The sequence below is a fragment of the Phocoena sinus genome, chromosome 11 (assembly GCF_008692025.1).
Source record: "Phocoena sinus isolate mPhoSin1 chromosome 11, mPhoSin1.pri, whole genome shotgun sequence".
Classification (NCBI taxonomy): domain Eukaryota; kingdom Metazoa; phylum Chordata; class Mammalia; order Artiodactyla; family Phocoenidae; genus Phocoena; species Phocoena sinus.
In genome coordinates, this window is record NC_045773.1 from 81,630,301 (window position 1) to 81,648,650 (window position 18,350).

Sequence of the window (18,350 nt, forward strand, 5' to 3'; positions counted from 1 at the left end):
TGGGAGTTGATTTCCACGAACAGAACTTCATAGTTGGTTGCAGCTTCCCCTACATTTTCCATCCCTCCATAACCTCTCCAAATGTATTCTTTTCCTTGCAATAGGTGGTGGTATCAGATGAGACTCCAGGACTATCAAACCAGCTTTGTATCTGTGATACCAAGCTCCTGCAGGAAAGAGGTAATGCACACAGGGTATTGTGGCAGGAGTTATGGCAGCTGAAAATGGGGCAGGGACACAGACTAAGTGGGAGATGCTTCCTGGGGCCTGGAAATATGCTCATTATTGAGTATTTATAGGAAATCTGTTATTTCTATACTAGGCTTGGCTCGGTATTGAGAGGAACTAAATTGTTAGGTTTCTACCCTCATCTTAAACCAAATTTGGAAAAAAATAAAGATTCATAAAAAGAGATTCTTCAAAGCAATTTATGAAAGATATTGAATGTATTCATTCACTTATTATATGTACAACTTTATGTATGATAAGTAGCTTACATATGTGTACATGAATATTTCCACATATAAAACTTGTGGTATAATACAGTAACTCCTCCCAACCACAATTTTACCAACATGTAAAATTTGAGTGTAGGTAATTTTATTTCTGTACCTGTGTTAACCCTGAGATTTTTAAATTAAGTATAGGTATACCTGAGAAATAGAAGATAAAGCCATGGCAAAAGAAGGAGAAAAGGTATTGTCATGAAGCTTTGAGAAGAATAAAGGAAGATGGGGAAATGTGGGGCTGGGCTTTAAAAATGCTCTTTGGTGGCATATATGAAGAGAAAAGTGGATAAGATTTGTATAGAAGTGGCTGATGGTATTTAACAATTCTGGAGTCATAAAATTAGACCCTGAAAGGCACAGACATTTAGAGGACTAGGCCCCTGGACACCCCAAAAATAGGCTTTTAGTATATATTACCTACAAAGAAAAAATACGTAAAATGAATTTCTAAGCATATTATTGGAACTTCCAGAAGAGAAATCTTGAAATTTCCACTGTATAGGTAATCATAAATGAAAATTAATAATATAGGACATATTTATCACAAATTTAGGAGAGGTAGAAAATAATGAATATTGCTTAACTTCGTTGTTCATTTTATTTCATTTTTTAAAATATATATAATTTTATGGTTCACATCTGACCTGAGTATCCAAGTCCTCTTTTTCTCAAAAGATCTTGAATTCTCTTCTTATAGGTGATTTTCAGGGCCATAAAGTTTACAGTTACTTAACATAAAATGTAAATGAGTTAATCTCGCCCTGGATAATATCTATACACTGCTTTAACAAATAGTTTTGTTATGGGCTGAATGTTTGTGTCCCCTCAAAATTCGTATGTTGAAGCTCTAGCCCACCCCGCAGTGTGATGATATTTAGAGGTGAGACCTTTGGGAAGTAATCATTTTTAGATGAAGTCATAAGGGTGGGGACCCAGTGATGAGATTAGTGTCCTCAGAAATGGAAGAGACCAGAGCTTTCACTCTCCCCCACATGTGAATTCCCGCTAGGGAATTCCCCCAAGTTCATTTTTAACTTGAGGGCAGAAACTGACCTTTCAAATTCTGAGGCTAAAAAATAAAGTTTAAGAATCACTACAGTGGGGGGAATTCCCTGGTGGTCCAGTGGTTAGGACTTTTGCTGCCGTGGCCAGGTTTGCTTGAGGAACTAGGATCCCACAAGCCTCAGCGAGGCTAGGAAAAAAAAATCACTGCAGTGGTTACCAGGGGCTTGGGAGAGGGAAAAATAAGGAGTTGTTGTTTAATGGGTATAGAGTTTCAGTTTCGCAAGATGAAAAAGTTCTGGAGATCTATTATGCAACATTGTGAATATTTTTAACACTATTGAACTGTACACTTAAAAATGGTTAAAATGGTAAATTTCACATTATATGTTTTTTACCACAATTAAAAACAGTTTTTAATGTGATGAACACTTAGGGGAAAAGAAGCCATGACAAGGTAACAAAACTTTCCTAATTTATGAAGAAGATGTGGTAAAAATCCAACTGGATGTATATGGAGGAGAGTTTGGGTTAGATAGGGTGTGTGCTTTGTCAAAAATTTAAGACTTGTACATTTTACTGTATGTAAATTTTACTGTATGTAAATTTTACTTCAGAAGCAGGAATGTAAACAAATATTGAACTCTAGTTAATGATATGTATCATAAAGTGTTAGGGGTGAAGTATGCTTATGTCTTCAACTTACTTTGAAATGAAACAAAATATAAAATGAATTTATGGACAGAGACAGGGATAGTTAGATGGACAGATACGTGATAAAGCAAATATTGCAAAATGTTAATTGTAGAATGTAAGTGGTGGATATATGGATGTTTCCTCTACAATTCTTTCAACTTTTCTGTATATTTGAAAATGTTCATTATAAAATGTTGATTGAAAAAAACCCAATTAGGAGGTTTAAGTTTATTGATGTTATAAGGAAAAGAACTGTTATGGAACATTTGAGAGCAAAACATGTATCTGCTGTGAGCTCTGTGCCTTCCAGGTGGTTTGGGAACTTTTTGAGACAAAGAGTTATAAAGTAACAGGCTTTCAGAGGAGATAGTGAGAAAACTGTGTGGAACCCACAATGATTGAACACAGGCCTGTTCTTGATCAAAAGCTAAGGGTGGCCTAGACCAAAGAAAAGTCTTCTTGGCCTATTTCTGTGGAAAGAAGCCAGTTTACTCCTAAATTGAGGTTTTGGTAAAATTGAAATGATAGTTTTGGGGTCCTGAGGCCAAAGGGTTATCCTAGAGACTTACCAGTAGATGATTTCAGACCAGAAAGAATGGTCTTGGACTTGGGAATATGTTGATGACTATCAAGAAAGATAAACCACCATAAACACTGAAGCTACAGAGAGGCTGAGCTGGATTGCAAGGAATAAAACAGGGCCCCATTAATCAGTAATGTGAAACTGTACTTCTTGCCCAATCCATATGAATTATACCTAGTCACGTGTACACTCTGAGAAAGTTTCTTTTGCATTTTAAAAGCTGTGTGTGCTCTGCTATGCTGGGAGGGCAGTTGGGGCGAAGCGGAATCACTTAATACTAGGGAATTAACAGGAAAGAGACTCAGAATCAAAGGGGGAAAGTGATTTTCTCTAAGAAGAACAAGGGAAAAATTTTTTCTAGTAAACTAACTTGAGTTTGACCAGCCATTAAGTTACCTAAAGAAAAAAGCTTTGGGCCTATCCCTGGATATTTCTGATCCATACCTCTCCTTCATTCCTTTCCCTCCACCTCCACCCCAAGTCGTTTTGGACAAAATGACTTCAACGTTCTAATATAGGAAGCCAGGTTATCGTATAAGCTGGGAGTCAGTGATCTGGGCCATTTGCGGAGGGTGTAAGGTATTCTAGGATGAAACGAGACCAGAGAAAAAGGTGTAGTAGGTGAGAGAAGAAGAACGCACTTACAGTCGGCTTGGCTGCTGGCCAGGGCCTGATACCCCAAACTGGAAACTGAGACTAGAGGAATAATGGAGAAGGAGGATACTGTAATGCAGTAGACTTAACCCCTAGGTTAGAGCTTTGGAAGCTTCTACATTTGGGGAGGAGAGGATGAAAGCAGAAGGTTTCAACACTGTGCTGAATTGACTCTTGGCTTATTTCTCTTCTCTCAGCTCTGCCATCTCCTCATTGTCCTGCCTTTGCCGAAGATGGAAGCCAAGGAAGCCTGCCAGGAGCAAAAATCATACTGATGAGCCAGTCTCAAGTGAGCTAAGACCCCTTCCTTCCCTCCTGGAAATATATCACTGCCTCCTAAATGTGGCCTTATTTTCACTGCCTTCCCTGGCTATGCACCTCCCAAGTCCACGTGCTCCCTCTCATAAGGGATACTTTGTTGGGTGACAAACCATTTGTGGATTGTTTCCTCTTTCGTTATTTTTTGCTATTGAAAGCTGATGTTACCTTTCACCTCATCCCCAAATATACACGAAACAGTAACAGCCTTTCACTTCTGTAAACCTCCCTACAAATTCCTTTCTTCTGCCTCTGTTTCCTGAGGGAACTATGGAGTTTTCTCCAGGACAGCAGGGACATATTGTTTCAGGAGGCAGTGACATTTGAGGATGTAGCTGTGAATTTCAGTAATGAGGAGTGGCAGTGTCTGACCCATGCTCAAAGGCACCTCTATAAAGATGTGATGTTGGAAAATTATGGAAACGTGGTATCACTTGGTAAGGACTTTCCCTGTACTTGGCTTAGTACTTTCTCCCTTCCTTTTCCTTTTAATTGCTTTATTTATTGATGTGTATGGGGTCTCATATTGAAAATCAGAGCTCTCATTCCATATCATCAATATCTTCCCCCAAATTAGTTTTGAGTTGCCCCTGTTACGTAGCAAGATAATTTTCTGGCTAACCTAGTTGTTTTCTGATTCTTTGCAATGAAACTCTCCCTGGGTGAAAAGGAGACACTTAACGTCTGTTCTCCCTGGATTCTCGCCTCCTCAGGCCTCTCATTTTCCATTAACTGCTCTGTATTCAGCTCTTAGTCATGAGCTCCTTCCTAGCGGCTGAAAACAGATTAACCTCCCTCTACAGACTCCCATCCTCCTAAAAAGAACAGGGAAAATACAACCGACTATTTCCCAGAATCTCCTTCTTTGCCCTTCTGAGTATTGACTTCTCTGAGAAATTTCCTAGACCTGTTTATTTACATGTTACCAGACCCCTGAATAAACCCTTTTCTTTACCCAAATGGACATTTCTTTCCTGTTTCCATATGCAAACAGAGGGGTCAAGGTAAGCGTTAGCACAGTTCTCTGTTGCTCTACACACTGTCTTCTTCCTTCTCTACAACCAGGATTTCCATTTCCTAAACCTCCTTTGATCTCCCATCTGGAGCAAGAGGCAGAGCTCTGTGTTCAGGATGGACAGGACAGGGAGTTCCTGAGCTGCTCCCACCCAGGTGAGTGCCAGAGAAGCTGTCAGTCCCCTTCTGTGTTCCATGTGACAGAATGGTTATAGAATGTTCTTAGTGGTGGGTCATCCATCCCGAAGGGCCCAGAAGGAAATCTATTTAGGAAATCTTAAGGCAGAGAAAACGAACAAACGGTTTGGATAATTATTCTGTCATTATCTAATTGGCTGTTTGCAACCTATCTAATATAGGCTTTTTGCAATTTAGTCCTCCAAAAAGGCTCAGACAATTCATCTCCCCTCTGTGTATCATTTACTCCAGTGCTCAGAGAGCATTGCCTTTCTGCCTCCAGTTGTTTTCTTTTTTTTTTTTAGGACCTTCCCCCATTTGGAGACCTGAGCCTTTGACCCTTGCCTTTTCTATTCTCTCTTATTGTGAAGTTAGTTAGTTTCTCTCATGGCTTCAGCTCTTAGCTCTGATGCAGATGCCTGCCACATTGATAATGCTAACCTTTACCTCTTTCCTGGGCAGCAGTCTCATGTTTCTAACTCCTGGTTTTTATTTGAATATCCCATTGTCAGCTGGAAAGCAACCTATCTAAAGTCAAATTCATCTCTCCCTCCAAGGCTGTCTCTTCATTAAGCTCTCCCTATTTCTATATCTGGTTCTACCTCTTTCTTACTTTGTCTTTCCATTCCCTGAACCTCTTATCTAGTCAGTCATGAAATATTACCAGCTCTTCATTCAAGCTATTTTCTGTATGTGTCATTCAAAAAAAAACTTGTCCTTTGTTTCTAGGCCAACTCCAGCTGCTGTGTCCACAATGCCTACTCTTCCTTCCTCCCTTCCTTCCATCTAAAAAACATTTATTGAGCAACTATCATATGCCAGGTACATATGAGCAACTATCATATGCAGTCAGATAAGATATGGGCGAGCCCTGACTTACGGAAGCTTATTTTCTAGTGGGGAAGGCAGGTAAGTAAATAAGTAATTATATAGGACAGTATGGTGGGAGTTCTTGGGATATGTAGATAGGGATATGTACCTGGTATATACAAACATAGAGGAGAAGCACCTAAATCTGACCTGGGGACCAGAAGACTGCAGAAGGAATGACAACTGAATTAAGTTATGTAGGATAAGTGAGGTCATTTAGTTGAAGGAGGGGCAGAGGGGAATAACAAGGAGGAAAGTATTGAGGAGTAAAAGAATGTGAACTGTGAATAGTTCAGTGTGACCAGAGCCAAGGACTTGGAGTAGCCAGTGGGGAAAGTACAGGAGCAGTAGACAGGGGCAAGATCGTAATTGAATGAGCTTTTGATAAACTGCAGACCTTTAACTTTATTCTTATAGTAACAGCTAAGATTGATTAAGTACTTATTTTGGTGTTGGAAGTGCTTTGCATACATTGACTCATTTAATTATTGTGGATAGTCTAGATCCCATTTTATAGATATAGCAACTGAGAGAAGTTACAACATCCTCCCAAGTTTGCACAGGTATTAGGTGTCAGAACTAAGATTTGAACCCAGACAGTGAGCTGGGGCTCTCGACTGTACACTTTACTTCCTTTCTGTCTGGTTAACTATGGAGTGCCATTGAAGTGTTTAAAGCTAAGGAGTGATGTGATTAGATTTGATTTTTAGAAGGAATAATCTAGAAGCGATGTAGAGGTTGGATTAGAGGGGAGGCAGACTAAAGGACATTTGAGGGTTATTAAAGTTAGCTGGTGAGAATGCACTGGCAGTAGAAGTGAAGGAGACGGGATAGAGTTAAGAGATTGATTTGGACTCTGGTTACCAACTGTAAAAAGTAACTCCAGCTAGCTTAACCAAAAGAAAGATAATTTATTATTCAGGGTGTGTCAGGGAACTTAAGGGCAGGTATACATGAGGCTCAAGAAGGGATTGGAATGCCGTCAGGCCCCACTCTCCAGCTGTCTTCTCTGCTACGCTGTGGGTCCGCTTCATTCTCCCTTCTTAGCAGATGGATCTTCTCTGCTTCTCAGTCCCGATGGCAGAGCATTCCCTCCCCTACACGACATACCATTCCACCACCACTGGTTCTCAAATTTAAGAGCTAAAGCTCTAGCTCTCTTCAGAGCCTGGCCTTACCTGCTTTCACATCATGATTCCAAAGTTCATGAAGAGAGAATCTGTCCTGGTTTGGGTCAGGTCTTGCCCAGATCTAATCTGCCCTACCCAGATGGGTGGAGTTACACCACAGAAATATGGCTCTCCAGGGCCCATTCTCAGGAGCAAAGCAGACAGACCCCTAAAAAGGAGACTGCGCTGGCACTTGAGCCCCCGCTTTGCAGCTCCCGTCACAGGTAACATTTATACAATGTTAGTGAGTACATATGAGAAGTTGAAGATGATTTCCGGTTTCCTGTCTTAGGTGACTAGGTGTATGAAGTTGTCATTCACTAAACTAAGAGATTCTAGAGCATGAGTAGATTTGGAAGGATTTTTGTGAAGTTTACTCAGTTTTAAATATCTTAGTACTTTTCAGTAGTTCAGCCTATTTTGACCTTGCCATAATGTTAGCAATTTTTCAAGCATGGGAAAGTCAGTTACTCTTCCAACAGCTTAACCATTGCTTCACCTCTGCTAGTCCACTTATTTCCTTTCCTCTGAACATCTGACATTTTTATTTTCTTGTGTAAGTATCAGCTGCCAAGACACGGCCTGAGAATGAGAAGGCAAGTTCAGAACAGGCAGTTTTTGAAAATGGAGAAGTCTGCTGGGTGAAATTTAAAAGTCTCCTAAAAGTTGTTTCCCAGGATCCAGAGGTTGGAGAAGTTTGTGTACAAGATGTCAAATTAGAGAATCAATGGGAAATGCCTATGAGGGAGAAACTGAGAGAAGAGAAAGAACGCTGTGAGAAAGTGACCTTCAAGAAAGGAAAGAACCAGAAGGTACTTAGAAAAAACTCAAAATGCATTCGATATAGGGTTCTTACAGAAAAGAAACTCCATGAATGTGCCAGGTGTGACAAAAACTTCAGCTGGCATTCTGACCTAATTCTCCATGAGCGAATTCACTCTTGCCAGAAACCCTATGTGTGTAATGAGTGTGGGAAAGCATTCAAGACCAAAAATCAGCTTTCTATGCACCAGATAATCCACACAGGGGAGAAACCCTTTAACTGTAGCCAGTGTGGGAAGGCCTTCAACAGTAGATCAGCTCTTTGCCGACATAAAAAAACGCACAGTGGGGAGAAGCCTCACCAGTGCAGCGACTGTGGGAAGGCCTTCAAGACCAGGAACCGTCTCAGGATGCATCAGATCGTCCACACTGGGGAGAAGCCTTATGAGTGCAGTGGCTGTGGGAAGGCCTTTCAGTTTAAGCATTCCCTTATCATCCATGGCAGAAGCCACACTGGGGAGAAACCCTATGAGTGTGAGGAGTGCGGGAAGGCCTTCAGCGGGAGTTCAGACCTCATCAAACACACAAGAATCCACACTGGGGAGCGACCTTATGAGTGCAGTGAGTGTGGGAGGGCCTTCAGCCGAAGCTCAGACCTAAGCAAACACACAAGAATCCACACTCAGGAGAAACACTGTGGGTGCCCTCAGTGTGGAAAAGCCTTCAGCAGCAAGGCAGAGCTCACCAAACATAGAAGAAGCCACACTGAAGAGAAGCCTTACAAGTGTAAGGAGTGTGGGAAAGCCTTTCGTCATAACTGTAAACGCAGGGCTCATGAACGAGAACACACTGGGGAGAAGCCCTATCGATGTGGGGATTGTGGGAAAACTTTTCAGGATCGGCACTGCCTTACCATCCATCAAAGAATCCACACTGGAGAGAAACCGTATAAATGTTCAGAGTGTGGTAGAGCTTTCAGTGGGAAATCAAACTTGACCAATCATCAAAGAATCCACACCGGAGAGAAGCCTTACAGATGTGAGGTGTGTGGAAAGGCCTTTCATCATAGTTCAGTCCTGAGGCAGCACAGAAGAATCCACACTGGTGAGAAGCCATATACCTGCAGTGAGTGTGGCACGTCTTTCCGTCAGAGCTCAGCTCTGATTGGACACAAGCGAGTTCATACTGGGGAGAAACCTTATGAATGTGAGGAGTGTGGAAAAGCTTTCAGAGTGAGCTCAAATCTTACTGGACATAAGAAAAGAAAACATAGAGTGTGGGGAACCCACAAACTTGATGAGAATGGGAAATCCCTCTCTCCAGTAACCTGTTCTCAGACCTTTTCATTCATCAATATTTTGACAACCAACACTTGAGGGTAGTGATTCTGGTGTTTACACTTTCACATTTCTCCTTCTACTTCTTATACTGGTCCCTCTTGTCTCCTGTATTGGTTCTTCCTGGTTCCCTGACCCCCTAATTGTGAGACCCCACCAAGCCTTTGTCCTTGACCTTCCTATTCAGTGTCTCTTCAGTGAGCATATTCACTTCCAAGGCTTTGTCTATCAATAATAGTACTGTAATAAATAGTAGTGCTTGACACATGCCAGGCATTATTCTTTACAATTTTTAATCATTTAATCCATACAACATCCCTATGGGATGAGGAAATTGAGGCATAAAAAGAAGAAACCTGCTGTGGATCACTTAACTGGTAAATTCTGAACAAATGCCCACTGAATGCTTAGACTTAGCTGAGCAATTTCCATTATCCTGCACCACATCTCTCGGATATGAAGCTATACCTCAGTTCAGCATAGAACATTTTTTAAATTGATAAACATTGATCATCTTTAGCAGGTTTTGCTTTAACTTAAAGCCTGAATGGTACTTCTCCTTAACGGATCAGAATTGCTGAGATTCGGTGGGGGAACGGAGGCAGGGCAAGGGCAGATTTTAAAATTACAGATAAGCAGAAATCAGGTATACACTGCCGAAGCAGCAGTGTACGTATGGAAAAAGCATGAAGCCTGACCCACTTTGTTATAAATACACTAAAAGGTCTTCAAGATGTTGATTTCTTAAATATTTGCTATATCTGTTTGCATGATATATGAAATGCTCTTTCAAATAGATTAGTAAATTTATATCTATCTTTTCAAGTCTTTCAGTGTCTAACATCTATCCTTTCTCTTGCAAATGTTACAGGTCCTTACTTCAGACAGAATTAAATTAAATACCCACATGCAATAAGGCTGTTAAAATAGAAATTGAAAATCCTAGAAGAGGATGCAAATGTGTCAACTTAATTAACATAATGACCATAATTGAGAATTAAATTTAGTTCAAAGTTCCCTGACTGGTAAAGAGATGAGCAATGGGTTCCCCAGCATTTGTCAAAAGTGTTTTACAAGCTAATGTTTTTAAAAAATAATAAGTTTGAGAAATGCTGGCTAGGTGGGGGTATTTATTCCCTTAAAGACTTCTCAGGGTTTATACTATGCTAATGTCCTTTCTGAGTCTTAAACAAAGGAACTGTAAGAAGCATTGCTTTCCCAAAGTGATGGACGAAAGAATTCTGTTTGGAGGAGCACCTTCATGGACTCTTGTTTCACAGAAAACATCTTGGGAAATGGTTACACATTATCTAATATGCAAGGAGTCCAAGATACACAATTTTCTAGTAACAAATTCCAAAGGGAATTACATGACTTATTATACAAAAGACAGATTAAACATTGTTTCTTATGTTCAGTTTCTACAGGAAATTAGAGCATGTCCTTTATATGGCCATTTCTTATATATTTTTTTGAAGAAAACCAAGATGAAAACATTTAGGATATAACTCTAAAATTGTCTCTGTGGAGGATGACACTCTGTATATGTGACTTTTGGCTGATATAACGTGACTTAAGGGCAGAGTTTAGGATATGTCTGGAGAATTGGCAGTGCTTTTCCAATCTTTTTTGACTGCAAGGACCCCTTATTTGATGATCAATAAATTTTACCGACACTCTCTCCCCCATGCATACACACACTACAAGTAGTTTTACTTTAATGCTTGATGGCAAAATGTTGTCATGTTCTCCTAGAAAATCTGAGGTTTTGTTAATTACAACAGCATGTATATGCTTTTGGAAAATGTATACACATGTTCAGGATGCTTTTTTACCCACAGGCCATGAGGTTCATTTGGATTTTGGACTCAAAGTCCTTAGCCCATCATGAGAACCCTCCAGTGCATCCTTTCAAGTCACTTCTTCAGTCAGTCTTTTAACAGAATCTGGCAAGATTTCAATTCCAGTTTAAATTCTGGACAGTCCTGGAGTGTTGATGTTTTGTGTTATTGATCAGAGAGTCATGTTCTTCAGACACCAGTTAACTGGAGGGGGTGGCAAGCCTGACATTCCTCTGTGAAAGTTGAGAAGCCTCTGTACTGAGCCCAAATAGAAGACTTTTAGACTTCATCCTCACCAGTCCATCTTCAACATGACCATTGTCTCCCTAAAATATTCCTATGATCTTGACACCTGCTTTTTTAAAAATTTTATTTATTTTTATTGAAGTATAGCTGATTTACAATATTTTGGTTGTTTTAGGTGTACAGCTGCTTTTAAAACTCCCAACTGACTCTCAGTCCTGCAGTAAGAAATACCAAATTACTAACTTGAACTCCAGGAATCTTTTGATACTTCCTGGACACTTAAAATGAACATTATGAAAAAAAACACTGAAGGAGTTTCAGATATTTTACCTGTGGAAAAAATCATTTAGAAGGGATCCTAACGTGGAATAGACTCTGCTATACAGTTGTAAGTTTGGTAGACAGGCATAATGTAGAAGGAATTCAAAGATCAGATGCATAGTTGAATAATCAAACATGTTAGTGTTTCTTGAAACCCTAAGATTCTTGTAGTTCTAATTGTGAAGTTACTAAAACAAGAGTTGTTGATTTAGTTATTTCTTAGAAAAATCACCAGATAAAACTCACTTTTTTAAGCCTAATTAATTCTAAATGGAAAGACAGAAAAATTTCACCATGAACATTGATACCATGAGATTGTTTTCACTTTACCTGTACAGAAGAACTAAAGAATGCCCATTTCACTCAGTTTTTAAAAGGGTGATAAAATACAGATTTCAGAATTAGAACCACAAATGTACAGAAGTGTCTTTCTTAGCTCCTACCTATGGACTGTAGTTCTATGCCCTGGGATAATTGCAGAGTGAGATTAACCCATTGCTCACAAGGTAGTCCTTCAAAAATTTCAAGACAAAAGCTTCTCTTTCCACCAGGTAAAATATCTGAAATTTCTTCATTGCCTTTTCACAATGTTCATTCTAAATGTTCAGGAAATATCATAAGATTCCTGGAGTTCAATTTAGGGTTTCCTACTATGGGATTGAGAGTTAATGGAGAGTTTTTAAAGCTGGTGTCAGGATCATAGCAATAGGAAGACAATGATCATATTGAAGATGGGTTGGTGAGGGTGGAGTCTAGACATCTTGGCCTTTGTTCCATTTGTCTGTTGTCTAGCCCTACACCAATGCAAAACTGCTTAATTACTATAGCTTTAAAGTATCTTGACATCTGTAGGGTAAGTCCTACTGCTTTGTTATTATTTTTCAAGACTGACTTGGCTATTTTTGTCTAAGACTATACTTCTTCATGGATTAGAAGACTCAGTGTTATAAAGATGTCAGTTCTCCCCAAAATTGATCTATACATTCATTGCAACCTAAGTAAAAATCTCAAGGGTGCGTTTTTATGGTAATTGACAAATTGATTCTAAAATTTATGTTGAAATGCAATATAACTCTTGGTCAAGGCGGGAAGAGTGGGGGAAAGGGATAGTTAGGGAGTTTGGCATTGACATGTACACACTGCTATATTTAAAATGGATAACCAACAAGGACCTACTATGTAGCACAGGGAACTCTGCTCAGTATTATGTAACAACCTAAATGGAATAATGTATAACTGAATCACTTTGCTGTACACCAGAAACCATCACAAGATTGTTAATCAACTATGCTCCAATATAAAATAAAAAGTTTAATTAAAAAAAATATATAATTCTTGGCCAAGAATAGCCAAGACTGTAAAAGGTAAAATTTTGTCTTTTACAAGTAAGTTTTGGAAAATATTTGTATGCCCTCAGGTCCAGACAATATTTCTCAAACACACCAAAAATGGTTAATTTTAAGGAAAGTAATTAATTTAATTTTCTGATAAATTCAACTAGATTAAAATGAAGAATAATTTTTTCAAAATCACCATAAGGAAAGTGAAAATAAAATTTTCTCATGAAATGAAAAGATACTTGGAACAAATATACTTGGCAAATTATTATCTAAAATATTTTATGTTGAATCCCATGAATTGCCAAAGAGGTTGAATAGTGGCAATTTAACATGTTTCAACTTAATATAAACACTCCTAAGAGTCAATAAGCAAAAGACAACCCAAAAATAGGCAAAAAGCATGAAGTATTTCACAGAAAACTGAAAAACGATGATGACCAAACAGAAAAATTGTCCAATCTCAGTAATTAAGGAGTTTTGACCACAATGATATGCTGTGAGATACCTACTAGGTTGACAAATTCTCTTAAATCTGGAACTTCATTCAAAGTCCTTACATAGAGAACTTTTTTGTTTTTTTGGTAGAGACTCAACCATATTTGGGCAATAACTTATCTATTACATGAATCCCACTACGCTGTAAGTTCCATGAAGGCAAGGAACTTGGAGCTGGCAGGAGGGAGAGGGGGAGATAGGGCGGAAACAATTTCCAAGCTAAGTCCTGGAGGATGAGAAAGAGACACGAGGATCTGCTCAGAGCAAAGAGAGCGCCCACCCCAAGCCACAGAGGTGTTGGATGCAGCTGAACTCGAAAGCGCCCAGAGGGGCGAAGTCACCTAGCGCTGGTGCGATGTGTCCGGCAGCTGCGGGACGAGGTGCTGGCGCTTTCCAGAGCCTTTTCTCGCGTCTGAATAACTAGGGTTCCAAACACAAAGTGCGCTGCAGAGAGGCTGGAGGAAGAACAGTGATTATTTTGAACATAAATTATTCCTTCGGAGGCACTGGCAGGATTTGTATTGAATTACAAGGGCTTTCCCAGGCATCTGACATCTATTCATTTGTTTGTAATAAAGACTGTATGCATAAAGGCACTTTTTGTTCGTTACTTGATTGCTGCATCCTCAGGGCCTAGAATATACTGGCTGCTCAAATAGACAAATAGATTATTTGAGCGGTTATTTTCGGTTGAGCATTGTTCTAGGGCAGTTATCTACGGCCCCTGGGTAAACAGAAGTCAAAAGAGGGGAAGATAGGGACCGACTTTGTAGTATGTTAGAACTGTCCACATTGGGCGTGAAGAAAGGACGTCTAACACTAGGAAGTTTTAAGAAAGAAAAATACACATTTGGCAGCGGTGGGATTCGAACCCACGCCCCCGAAGAGACTGGAGCCTTAATCCAGCGCCTTAGACCGCTCGGCCACGCTACCACTTCCGGCTTACTTTTCTTTCCACATTTTCCCGAGGAGTGAAAGTCCTCCCCTTCCAACTCCCACACACGTTTCCCACCCGGGACACTTTTCTGGCGTTCTTCCCACTAATACTTCCATAGAACTTCTGCCTGGTGTTCAGCCACCACCCATCCTGACCCCTGACACCCTGCTTCCCCACAGCTGGGAGTAGGGCGGGAGGAAACCAGGGCATCCGAGACTCCCGCCCCTTTGGGCCGCGGGGCCCGGGTGGGTTTCAGGTCCGCCGTGGATGGGGATGTCCAGCCCGAGCCGCGACACAGCTGAGTGAGTCCGGGAGTGGTTTGGGCTCCTCCCGAGGGGACTCTAGGAAAGGAAGGCAACCCGACGAAAGGCGCAGAGAGCACAGTCCTCAGGAGGACCACGGTCTCTGCAGAAGGGCCCCCAGGACCAAAGGCGTTGGGCGGTTCATTTTGAAACGCCAAGATTCGAATCATTTAAAAATATAGTTGCGGTCGGGCCGCGAAGGTGGCAAGAAGAAGCCCCTGAAGCAGCCCAAGAAGCAAGCTAAGGAGGTGGACGAGGAAAATAAGGCATTCAAGCAGAAACAAGAGGAGGAGCAGAAGAAACTCGAGGAGCTAAAAGCGAAGGCAGTGGGGAGAGGCCCCCTGGCCACAGGTGGAATTAAGAAGTCTGGCAGAAATCTGTAAGCTGTTCCTGGTGTCTGAAGCTTTGATGATCCTTAATTCCATTCCTGTTTAAACATCTGGATTCCCTGCCATAACATCTGTTGCCACCTTTAGCTAGAATGAAGCGTTGTCTTGGAACCTACTGTACATTTAATAATAAACTTTTGTAAAAAAAAAAAAAAAAAAATACAGTGGCTCATCTTGTCTTTCGTTCTTCTCAGCCATTGCTGCCTTAGCTATGAAATCTGCATAAACCCAGCCCAGAATCCTGCCAAAGTGTGTTCTTAAGTCTTTGTTCTACCCTGAATTCTGTTCCACCTGGAATTAAACCAATTCATTTGAAATGGCAAAATATATATACGTAGTTGCCGTCATAACATAATGCAATACATTGATAAAGTTGCTGTCTTAGGGCAGACAGTGGGGCGTGGGTCTCCCTGACCTAAAAGTTTTGGCTCAGACAAGGGTGTCATAAAACAAGAACACATTGTGCAGATTATGTCAAAAATAATATCTCGATAGAGAAAGTTAGCTAATGCTGGAGTTTCTGTTTGTTTTGGCATTCATCTCCAAGAAAGTCAATGCTGATAGTGTATTTATCCACTATTCCAATGAAAACTAGGCTTTCTTACAAATTCCTATTCTAGAGTTGCTCATATGGAGTTTATTGCATAGTGCATGGGTGTTCATTTCCTGTGCCTACTGTAACAAATTAGCACAAACTGTGTGACCTAAAACAACAGAAATTTATTCTCTCACAATTCTGGAGGCCAGAAGTCCAATCTGTATCACCTCCCAAATCAAGGTGTCCTCAGAGCCAACCTTCCTCTGGAGACTCTAGGGGAAAATCTGTTTCCTTGACTCTTTCAACTTCAGGTGGCTGCTGGCATTCCTTGGTTTGTGGCCACATCTCTCCAATCTTCAAAGTAGGCATCTACGAATCTCTCTCTCTCTCTGCTTTGTCTTCAATGGCCTTCTCTTTCTAAGAAAATAAAAAGTAAAAAATTGATTTAGTAGTATCTCATTATGCTTAGCTGCAATACTTTAGCAACTACCAGTGTTATTTCCTAAGGAGATTACCTTAGGAAAATCACTAAGAAAAAGGATTCTCAAGAGAGTAAAAGCAACATAGTTACCCCTACGCTTGCTAAAGCCTCACTTTCCCCAGTTTCTCCATATATCCCAAGCTAGGAGCCTCTTTTCTCACCTGCTGTGTCATTCTGAGCCCTCTCCCTGGTTCTCTTTCTCAGTCCCTCACAACAGCAGTCTCCTCCCCACTATGAGACTATGTACTCCCACCAGTTCTGGATCTCTGAGGGCAAGATGGACAGAGTTTGATGGAAACTGACCACTTTGTGACAACTTTAACCCTCAGAGACACAGAATGGTACCCTCCCGCTAGGTGCTAACTGGTTCAATGCTTCATCCGCGTCATCTTGACCCATCGAAGGCATCAATTCAGAGACCAATTTTCTCTTTCTAGTGCTCACATTCCTACATGATAAACCAAGAGGGGGGAAACAGAAAAATGAAGAAATAAATTGAGATAAAGTGACTATATCAAGGAGTGGGCATCAGGAGTCCACTCATTCATTCAACAAGTATTGACCAAGTGCCTACTGGGTACCTGGGCACTAAGCTGTGCACTGGATATTCAGCAGAAACACCTGACCATTGCTGTCCTCACCCTAAGAGCTACCAGGGAAAGCAAACATTCATCTAGTTATTACAACTCAGTGTTGTGAATGAAGGAGGGCTGGGTTCGCACTTGGCTGAAGGAGCTAACTTAGTTCTGGAAAGGCCTGCTTGGAGGAATTTACGAATACGCGGAGGAATGCGGGGGCTGGAGTGAGACAAGCCTGGCGAGAAGCCTAACAAGGAAAAGTTTGGGTGGAGGGCGGCTGGGGTCGGGATTGCACCTGCAACCCCTTCCCCACCCCACAGGCCCGCTCCCGGAGGGAAGACACAGATTCCTGAAGGAGCCAGGGGTGAAAAGTGGAAGAAAGGAGAAAGAGGAGAAGGAGAATGAAAAGAAGAGGAGGGCTTCTCCCAAAGCCCCCACGGTCCGGTCCGGGTGATGGTGGTGAGGCCCCCGTCAGCTGCCGCTACCTGACGGTTTCCGGATCTATGATTCTAACATTCCGAGAAATAATGAGCCCAACCGTGCTCCTCAGGTGACAATCCCTGCAAGGACTAAAGGCCTACGCCACACAGAACAAAGAATCTAAACGGTATACAAATATATCCCTCTTCCTGTTCCCTGGAGAGGCACTTTCTAGTACCCTCTATCCAACTGTCAGCTCAGTGTATACTCTCTAGGAAGCGGGGAGGACTGCCTCTCTCGCTGGTTCTAGTTCAGTCTTGGGGAACCCACAGCTTCAGTCCGACAGTTGGGTAGGCCGGGCGTCAGAGTGAGATTTGGAACCACCCTCACAGGTTCCTGGAAGTCGAACAGGGAACTCTGATGATCTTCTCTTTAGAGACTAAATTGATGGGAAAGCGTTTAAAATTAGTTCCTCGGGACCGACCGACTTGAGAAAATGTCTGGGAAGCAACTATGCACCTTTAGGAGGTGGATTTGTCAGCAGTTGCCATCGGAACATATACAGAAGTGTAATTCTAGCTTCCCCGGGTATGGCCAGAAAGCTTGACATTGAAAACGTATGCCATCCCATCAGTAGCAGAGAATTTCCAAATTTTAGTTCAGAATTCAAAGAGTTCGGATTTCAAAGTCCTGAACGATCCAGGAGCTTTCACAATTCCGCGCTTTGCTTCCCCTGATCCCTTGTCCTGATGCCGGTCTCCTCCTCATTCCCTCACAGAAACCTTGCTCATTCTTCAAAGCCCACTTCAAATAAGTCAGTTCTCCACCCTGCCTCCGAATCTCTCTCCCTCTCTCTCTCTGTCTCTGTCTCTCTCTCTCTCTCTCTCACACACACACACACACACACACACACCACCGTGATTTTCCACACTTTTTTTTCTTAGCAGATTACTCTTTCTGCCCAATGGAAAACTTGTTCACAATATATGTCTCCTCCATTCAACCTAAGCACCACAAATGTAATTAAAAAAATAATAATGAAATCATATGGATTAGGATAACAGTAGGGCTGAGCACTTTTTGCGCATTACTCCCCATAGCAAATCTGTGAGGTAGGTTTTTTTTTTTTTTTCTGCGGTACGCGGGTCTCTCACTGTTGGGGCCTCTCCCGTTGCGGAGCACAGGCTCCGGACGCGCAGCCTCAGCGGGCACGGTTCACAGGCCTAGCCGCTTCGCGGAATGTGAGGTTTTTGCGGAACTGGGGCATGAACCCGTATTTTCCGCCTCTGCGGGCGGACTCTCAACCGCTGCGCCACCAGGGAAGCCCTATGCGATAGATTTTTTATTCCCTTTTTACAGATGGGAAAACTG

At 41.5% G+C, this 18,350-nt stretch overlaps 1 protein-coding gene, 1 long non-coding RNA gene, 1 other non-coding gene and 1 pseudogene across 3 annotated transcripts; 2 read left to right on the forward strand and 2 right to left on the reverse strand.

Moving 5' to 3' along the window:
* Nucleotides 1-18,350, forward strand: part of LOC116762187 — a 382,117-nt pseudogene that overhangs the window by 7,511 nt on the left and 356,256 nt on the right.
* Nucleotides 13,690-15,062, forward strand: LOC116761717 (translation machinery-associated protein 7-like). Its single transcript, XM_032647875.1, has 3 exons — nucleotides 13,690-13,714; nucleotides 14,451-14,527; nucleotides 14,756-15,062. Exons 1-3 carry the CDS (start codon nucleotides 13,690-13,692, stop codon nucleotides 14,954-14,956), a joined length of 303 nt encoding a protein of 100 aa, XP_032503766.1. The 3' UTR covers nucleotides 14,957-15,062.
* TRNAL-AAG lies at nucleotides 14,186-14,267 on the reverse strand. Its single transcript has one exon. It is a non-coding gene; the product is annotated as a tRNA-Leu (tRNA).
* On the reverse strand, nucleotides 15,663-17,181 carry LOC116762446. The gene is made up of 2 exons (XR_004352261.1): nucleotides 17,045-17,181; nucleotides 15,663-15,917 (listed from the first exon to the last, which is right to left on the reverse strand). It is a non-coding gene; the product is annotated as an uncharacterized LOC116762446 (long non-coding RNA).